The 8,691-nt window shown below is 61.7% G+C and overlaps 1 protein-coding gene across 1 annotated transcript in view; it reads right to left on the reverse strand.

The window, feature by feature from the left end:
• The window catches only part of PACS1 (phosphofurin acidic cluster sorting protein 1), a 20,653-nt gene extending 12,609 nt beyond the window's left edge, over window positions 1–8,044 (reverse strand). The window contains exons 1-7 of the mRNA XM_004713695.2: window positions 7,903–8,044; window positions 7,687–7,778; window positions 7,517–7,597; window positions 5,499–5,558; window positions 4,787–4,947; window positions 4,621–4,696; window positions 2,020–2,085 (exon numbers count right to left, since the gene is read on the reverse strand). Of these exons, the coding sequence (XP_004713752.2) occupies window positions 2,020–2,085; window positions 4,621–4,696; window positions 4,787–4,947; window positions 5,499–5,558; window positions 7,517–7,597; window positions 7,687–7,778; window positions 7,903–8,044 (678 nt within the window). The remainder of the gene's footprint in view (window positions 1–2,019; window positions 2,086–4,620; window positions 4,697–4,786; window positions 4,948–5,498; window positions 5,559–7,516; window positions 7,598–7,686; window positions 7,779–7,902) is intronic.
• Between the last annotated feature and the right edge of the window lie 647 nt (window positions 8,045–8,691).

Consider the following 8,691-nt stretch of genomic DNA (forward strand, 5'->3'; position numbering starts at 1 on the left):
GGGATGGTGGGTTTGAACTGCTGACTCTGCTGCTCACGGCCAAATGCACAACCCACGGTGCCACGTGCCCACCTGACCTCGCCCATCTAACTTCACTGCTCTTCCTCTGGGCCGACCATCTCTGACTGCTCCAGTCCCAGGCCCCAAGGGAGAATGCCCCTTCCCCTGCCCAGTGCCAGAACCCATTTCCTTCCAGCCTGGGCTCACTCTTCTCAGCGTTACCATTTCTGCGGAGGAGCGATCCTAACAAGGTGACACATCGGGAAGGGACAGCTGACATTCTTATTGACACGGATCCCTGGGCTAGGCGCGAGGTTGCTACCTGCCAGGTAGGTGGTTCAAGCCCACCAGTGGCTCCATAGGAGAAAAAGGAGGTTGTGTGCCCCTGCAAAGATTTATAACTTCAGAAATCCCACCGAGCAGTTCTACTCTGCCCTGCAGGGTGTCCCGGTGGGTTTGGCTTGGGTGTTTGGTACATCCTGGGGTGACGGTGACTCAGCTCCACATACAGTACATGTCTGGTGTGTCCTGCCCAGCCAGTCCCCATGCCCAGAGGTCAGCACAGATTCCGTCATCCGGCCTTGAGGTGCGTTTTGCATGAGCGCAATCAGAACGCAGCATGTTCTTTGAGTCTGGCTTCTCTTGCTCAACGTTGTCTCTGGATTTGAGCAGTCAGTGGAGAGCTCCAGACAGGAAGTGACGTGACTGTAATTGCATCGTGAAGCAGCGACTGACTGTCACGTGCAGCGTGCAGCGTGCGGGGGCAGGGTTGGGTGGGGGCAGGAGTCTGGGAGACCCGGGTCGCTGGTGATTTGCAAAGTGCGTTTTAAATGGTTCTGGAGCCCAGCCACTGTTTGGGTCATGTGCTGGTTCCTTTCTGCGAGGGTGCTCACTAGACAGACAAAACCCAAACTCACTGCCACTGAGTCAGTGCTGACGCACAGGGGCCTGACCCTCCGCCGTGGGTGTGAGGCTGTTAACTGTGTATGGAGCAGAAGGCCCCGGCTTTCTCCCTCAGGGCTGCTGCTGCTACTGCTGGTTTCGAACTGCCAACCATGTGGATGGCAGCCCAGCACGTCACCGTTAGGTCACCAGGGTTCCTGGCTGTTCACGAAGGGAATAGGCCACGTGTGGGCAGAGTCAGTTACAGCTCCTGGGGCAGCAATGTCCAAGGCCCTCATCTTGACGGGAGCAGACCGCCTTCGCTTTCTCTTGTAGAGGAGCTGGGGGGTCTGAACAGACAGCCTTTGCTTCGCAGCGGGGTACTTGAGCACTGCGTCACAAGCTGCTTCCAGGACATGGGGCTTATAACCTCTCCTCCTTAGATCCCTGGGGGAGCCAAAGCCTCACCATGAGCTGCGCAGGCCTGGCCCGGCTGCTGTGTGGTCAGCTCTCTGGCACCGCTCGTCTGCTGTGTCCAGCTGCCAGCCCTCTCACTGACATTCAGTGGTCCCGCCGAGGGGTCTCCTTGCCAGTCCTTTCCCCCTGGAAGGTGGGTGCACTGATGTGGGGGGGACCTAGAGGCATCCATCCTGGCATCTTCAGGGCACCTGGCAGGGCCACGGCCACACTTGTGGAGTTGTGTGTTAATTGGCTCAGGCACTGTGCACCTGGTCCAGGCCATTCCCCAGGGCTGGGACCTGTGCTCCTGGGCAGCTCCCGTGTCTCCGAGAGGAAGGTGTTGGCAGAGATTCTCTGCAGTGGGCTTCCCAGTCACAGCAGGACCACCACCCAAGGAGGGACTGCTTTGCTGGGCGAGACACTGGCATCCGCCCACAGATGTCCATCGGGCCGGCAGATGGGAGAGGTGTTCACACCAGAGCGGGAGCCCAGCTCGTGCAGGGCAGCGTGGAAAGACTCTGCTTTGCTCTCGGGGGTACGGGTGCTCGGGGAGTGGGGGGAAAGAGGACACAGCACATTCATGACCCTGCAGACGCAGGCGATGTTTCCCAGGTGGCCTTTGTTCCAGGGAACAGGCCCTGCCTTCGACAGAGGACGCCGGAGAGCGAGCATACGCACCAGAGTGTCTGTTTCTGGCAGGCTGTCATCTGGGTTCTTCATCCAAGTCGATTTGGCCAATTCCATCTGTAACGATAACGATGATTAGTCATCGCTGATTCTGACTACTCCCACCCTTGCCAGTTGGGCGAGGCCCCTGGAAGGCTGAAAACACTTGCTCTGAGTCTTCAAGCTCACACAGAGGTGTCTTTCACCCCACGAGGGGTAGGCACACATATGTATATTTTTAACACAGAGCCCGAGGGGGCAGCTATTTTGGTCACCGTCCAGGCAGTGACACGGGAGATGCAGGCTCCCAAAGCCCTGACTCAGTCAGGTGTCATCACGGGGAGGGGATGTTCAGAGCGCGGACCCAGGAAGTTGAGAAACAGCCTTGCCCGGGGGGCGCCAACCGGGGGCCACTCGCCCTGATGCCACACTGGTGAGAGCACCTGCCACCGCCGCCAGGCGGGTTTGGGGCCACCAGCCTCTTCCCGGGAGAAGGACGTGGCAGTCTGTTTCCGCAGAGATGGCTGCGGGGCCTGAGGGGTCAGTTCCCAGCACGGCAGCCCTATGCACGACAGAATGAGACACTGCCCGGCCGGCGCCAGCAGCACAGGCCTTGTGACGCTTGAGCCCAGAGCTGCAGCCCCCGTGTCAAGTCATCTTGTGTCAAGTCATCTCGCTGAGGGCCTCCTTTGTGTTCACTCTCTACATCACCGATGCCCTTCTCCAGGGCGGAGCCCTTGGCTAACACGGGAGACAGACCGGCTTGTTCTTCTGGTGCCCCACCAACCCCAAACCAAGCACCTCCCTGGGGCAGAGAAGTGCCCCAGAGGGTTTCCGCACCTTTAAGTGCAGATGGGCGCATCTTTCTCCCTTGGGATGGCTGGTGGGTTTACAGCCGAGCGCTTCAGCCCTGCACCACCAGGGCTCCCTGCTGGTAGTGACAGCTCTGTGGCAAGGGGGACAGGCAGCGCTTGGCCGCCCTCCCAGAGACACGCTCAGGGCTGGGACACGCTCAGGGCTGGGGAGGACTCAACCAGGGTCATCCAGTTGTTTATGTGCCTCCAGTCCTTGTGGCCAACGGACTGGGTGAAAATGTGGAGAACCAAAATGAAGAGGCGGCCGAGACAATGACTCGGATGCTGGCCACGCAGGGCACAGGGCCCTCTGCGAGGCGGCGGGTGCACGTGCATCTTTCCTACTGTGTATGCCACTGCACCGCCCGGCTCTGCCTTTCCCACGGGCCGTTCACCCGACAGCCAATGTGCGCCTGGGATCGGCCAGGGGAGCCCGCCTTGGAAGGAGCAGACTTCTAGTTTTGAGCAGCAGCGTCTCCTGTGGACAGTAAGGTCTCCCCACAGCCCTCTACCTGATCCTTCCCTTGGAAAGTGGGGGCAGGGGAGGACATGCGGACCAAGAGGATGACAAAGATGAAGGCTTGGCGGCTGGGACCTCAGTCAAGTGGGCGAGGCCAGGCTCAAACTCAGAAGTCAGTCCTCCAGAGCGTGGGCCCCAGCCCAGCCCCATCCTGCCCAAATGGCCTGAGCAGGCCTTGGGCCCCGAGACACCCACGTGGAGAGACTCATAATTGGGTGGCTTTTGAGCTAACTGGGTCTGTCGCCAAACTCTTAGGACTAAGGCGTCTGAGGCTTAGCGCTTAAGATTCTTAACATGAACCAGGGACCTGAGACCAGATCCCACCCGCCCAGGTCCGTGTTCGAGGGCGCACAGCAGAGGCTCTTACAGGTTGAAGGCTGAGGGTTCATTCGCACGTTCGCACGTACACCTACCCTTCCCCAGAGACAGCTCTGGTGGGCTCCTGGAGGCTCAGTCTTAACCAGACTGATCCCAGGTGAGACAGCCCCACCTGGTGGCTGCAGACAGTCATGCAGCTACGGCCGTGCTGTTTGCAGATGGCTGGCTCCAGGCCTTCCCAGGGGGGGCCTCTCCCTCCTCCAACTCTGCCTCAGAATGAGCCCTGTTCAGGATGGCTGCCAGCTTCTCCTGGGCTTGTGCGAGCAGACAGCAGGGGCAGAGGAGCCACTGAGGGCTTCCACCAGCAGCCGTGGCCCACACTCAGGCCTGCGGTGGGGGCAGCTTCAGCCTAGCTCCCCCCTGGGGGGCGGTCTCTCCAAGGGCAACTGCAGCAGGTTGAGTGTGTGTGTGTGTCTGTGTGCACGTGTGTGCTGCTACAGCAGAATATGGCGTGGAAGGGGTGCAAAATGGAAAGTGTGCATCAAACTCTAAATTCTCTCAGGGCATCATTGCTCCCCTAATGGGGACACTTCCTGCCCTCCAGAAAGACACGCGGTCTCCTGGCCCTTCACACAGGTTCTCATGGGCACCTCCTCCTCCCCACAGCGTGTTTCCCACTCTGCTACCTTGGCCCGAGTGCTGGGGTGCTGCCTGTTTGGGGAGGGCACCTGACCAGGCACAGCAGTGCCCTTAGAGAACTAAGCTCCCAGCTGGAGCTGAGGGGGGAATCCCAGGCTGCAGAATGAGTCCTGGGTAGAGACACAGCAGCGTCCCATCCTTCCACGCCCCAGCCCCCCAGGGCTCTGCCGCTCCCCCACCCCTCCTCCCGGTGTCCCGCCCGCCGCGGCCTGGCCTGCTTACCGGGCTGGTGGCACCCTTGCCTAGGCTGCCAATCTCCGTCTGCGAGCTGGACTGCGACATCCCCTCGAAGAAGGGCCTGTGGGGGAGCAGCCGGGTCAGGGCCCCCAGTGTGCACCCGGCAGCGGGTGGCAGGCAGGGTGCGCTGGCCGGGCGTGGGTGGGCTCACTTGAGCTTGGGCTTGGGCGTGCTCAGGATGCTCTCGGTCTCCTCCATCTCGGGGCCGCTGTCGCTGGGGTTGTACATCTCCAGGCTGTCGTACAGCTCGTCCAGGTCCTCCTCCACCTCGCGGATCTGCTCCCGCGACACGTGCTCCAGCCCGAAGCCCACCTGTGGGGCAGGGCCCGGGTGTCAGGGGTCCCTTAGCCAGCGTCACCGCCGCTCTGTGTGGGCGCCTCCCGTCTCCTGGGCCCTTGCCCCAGCAGCTTCCACCTTCACCCCTTCTCTGTCCACTGAGAGAAGCCCGGAAGAGCGGGCAGCAGGCCTCCTAGGCTGCAGGAAGGCCGGGGCTGCTCTGGGAGCAGTGGTCAGTTCTTGGCTCCCCAGCGCTGACCGCCAAGAACGGGCCTTCTTCACTGATTGATGTGTCCCTTGGGCTAGGCGGGGAGCTTTATAAAGACAGCCATGGGGCCTGTCACCGACAGCGCAGACCAGGCTTCAGTGTTCATGAAGGTGGGGCACACCTGTGCCAGCCCTGCGCAGATCCCGCGGGCAAACGCTGGCCCCTCCAGCTGCTCACAGCCCTTCTGGGGCTGCTCACTCAGCAGCTCTTAGATGCACGAGGCAAGCAGGAGGTGGGGGTGGGTGGGGGTGGTCATCCTGGAATCCTGACTCCTGCGGGCTCGGCTCGCTGGGGGGTAGGGGGCGACTTGGGGGCATACCTCATCGGAGACTTTGAACCGCTTCAGGAGGGCCACAAATTTCTGCTTGATGTTCGGTTGCTGCGGGGGCAAATTGCACACCTGGTCTCAGACTAGCCCCCACGTGTGCGGCTACACTAGTGCCGGCGGAGAGCCGGCGTTTGGAAAGGAGAGCGGGAAGACTGCGTGATGAGAAGACATAGGGGAGATGGGCAGGGACACTTAGTGCCAGTGCTGTGGGCACAGGGCGAGGGAGGATGTCTGGCCAACCCTCGAGGCCACACCCCCACGTCCCCCACTCCCAGATCAGCCTTACTCGCTCTCAGGGCCCCAGATCACGGTGATCCCTGGCACCTCAGATGCAGCGCTCCCCCCACCAGCTTTTCCAGTGCCCTCCTGCCCATGGACAGCAGCAGCCGCCCAGTTACCAAGCCCCGGCTGCCGACACCCCGGCGCGCCCTCCTGGTCCACATGCAGCACTGGTGGGCTCCCATCCTCTCATTTCCGGCTGTACCCCAATGAGGCTGACACACCCTCTCCAGCATGTCCTTATCCCATGCCTGCTACCCAGAAGTCTCCGTGGGCACACAGTGCACCTGGAGCAGGCTCAGCGGAGGCCTGTGTGGCCGGCCGTCTGGGGGCTGGCGTGGTCCCACCCGTCAGCCTGGCTCCTGCGGAAATGACTCTAGCTCTTTGGGAAGGAAGTGCCCGTGGTTCCAACCTCTGGGCCTTCTGAGTGGAATAAAAACGTCCCCACCACTTGGAGACGCATGGTTTTTACTTATCCTCACGGAGCCTTCTCAGCAGCGGTCGAGGACCCTCATCCAGTGCTCCTGCTTAGGGCACCGCCCCTCAGAGGAGTTTGGGTAACAGGACTCGGGGTCCTCTGAGAGCAGGGACGTGCTCCTGCCTGAAGACACACTCACCAGTGGGCACGGACACAACCAACTCCCAGGTCAGCCTGAGCTACGCCCCTCCAGTGGGGGCAGGGTGTCAAGGCAGAGAGGATGACTTGTGACCCTGGCTATGGAGGTGGGTCAGAGCCCAAGAGGTAGATTGTGTGGGTGCCTGTGTGCCCCTCCTTTCCAGGGCAGGTGCCAGGAGCGGGGTGACAGGAAGAAGAGGTGGGGAAGGGCTTGCAGCTAGGGCTTGGGGCGGGCATCAGGGAGAGGACAGGAGCGGCCAAGCAGCACAGGGCTCCAGGGTGCCCAGGGTAGGAAGCATGGCGGGCTTCGTGGTGAGACGCACACAGGCCGCCGCGCCCAAGGCAACATGGGCCTCAGGTCACTGTGTGCGTGCCCCCTCCCCCCCCCCTCCTGCATGGGGCCCTGGTGACCTCTGGTCTCTCAATGGAACCGTCCAGGGGAATCGAGGTCAGGGGCTCTGAGAGCTTGCCTGTCAGCCCGGCGATCCCTCGGGCGGAGGTGAGAGACGAGAAGGGCTGGCTGCTCAGGGCCGACCACACTGAGCACTGACCCTGACCCCTCTGAGGAGGCTGGTCCCCAGGCCTCATCTCACAGAGCTGCCTCGTACCTCGTACCCGCGGGAGGCCCAGCTCAGTCAGTTAACCCGTGAATTCAGTGTTAGGGGTCTCAGTCCACCGGAAACAGAGGAGACCCCACGCAGGAGACAAGACCCTGTGTTCCATGAGCACAGAAAGGGTAGCTGAGGCGGCAGCAGCGGCCACGCACAGGCCCAGGTCCCAGCTGACAGGTGCGCTTGCGCACATAGTAGGTTAGAAATGGCGAAGGCCCTGCAGACAATGGCCTGTGGGGGGAGGCACCTGGGTGCGAGAGGAAGGGGGCAGAGGGGTTGCTGCCCCTATTGGAAAGCTGGGCTCTCCCCTTTACTCTAATCCAAGGGACCCTCAGGTTGCATAACGCTCCGCTCCTGTGGGTACCAGGCACTTTTACGTGAGTAGTGAGGGGCCGTGGTGCCCCCAGAGGGCATGTCAGAACCTCCAGTGAAGGGCCACTGTAGCTGACAGAAGCCTAGGTGGCCCCGCCCCACCCTGTCCGGTCTCGGGCCCACGGGCTCACCCTGGTGATGGCGGAGGTGGAGGTCAGCTTCCTGCGCGTTTTCTTCACTTTGCGGAGGTCCTCGTCCTCGTAGAACAGGTCCTGGGGTGGGGGTGGGGGAGCTGAGGCTGGGCAGCCCGGGAGCGCCTGCCCCTGGCCCCTGGGGTGTTCTCTGAGGGCCATGCCTTTACCTGCCCATGCAGGGGGTCATCGCTGCCTTCCTGCTCGGAAGAGAAGCTCTCCTCCTCCTCCTCGGAGTAGTTGTCGATGTCGGGGGAGCGATCTGGGGACCAACGCCTGCGTCACACGGGACTGGCAGCGTGCAGGGGCTCGCATGGGCCCCGCGCCTCTTTCCCAGAGGAATTAGCCAGGGGGCCAGGCCGGCCCTCCGTGGCTGCCCATCTTACCCGAGAGCTTGGATTTGACGCCCTCGTGGTCAATGGGCTGGCTGGAGAGGGAGTGGACCTTGATCTCAGCCACGGGCACGGAGACGTCCTTCACGTTGCTGTGCAGGCCGAGCACCAGTGCGCCCTCGTTGGGGTGCTGCATCACCTTGGGACGGACGGTGATGACCGAGAGGCCGTTTTCACAGAGCCCACTCCATCGGTGGGGGCAGCATTCTAGGGACAGGCTCTCTTCCTCATCCTTGCCCACTGTTCCCGCCCGGTCTCCACGGACTTGCCCTCGAGTTTTCTGTGGGCCTGTCTGTCACTGGGCAGGGCTGCGTGTGGAGGGAACCCCTCAGCCCTGAGGTTGAGGGGACTACTCCTCTCGAGAACTTAGTCCTCATGGAGAAGCCCGCTCTGAGCCTCTGGGGCGGGGCCCCGCGGCGGTGGGCACTGCAGCTGGCGATGAGAGGAGCAGTGGAAATGGGCAAATGGCATGTGTCCTCCTCTCCCCCAGACACACACACACACACACACACACACACACACACACAAAGAAACCTGAGTGGGGCAAGAGGATGGGTTGGGATTACTTACATATTTCGCTCACGACAGCCAGCCCCCTCCCCCTTGTTCCTAACCATGTTTGAACCTGACCGCTGGGGCTCTTGCCAGGGCAGAGGGGAGGGGATCTAACCAAACTCACCGCCGTCAAGTTGAGGCCGACTCACAGGGCACATATGCCCCTCTAGAGCAGGGTAGAACTGCCCTGAGTTTCCAAGACTGTAACTGTATTTATAGGTATCGAAA

This window comes from Echinops telfairi, unplaced genomic scaffold, assembly GCF_000313985.2.
Source record: "Echinops telfairi isolate 266 unplaced genomic scaffold, ASM31398v2 ScPeMD7_7417;HRSCAF=8455, whole genome shotgun sequence".
Classification (NCBI taxonomy): domain Eukaryota; kingdom Metazoa; phylum Chordata; class Mammalia; order Afrosoricida; family Tenrecidae; genus Echinops; species Echinops telfairi.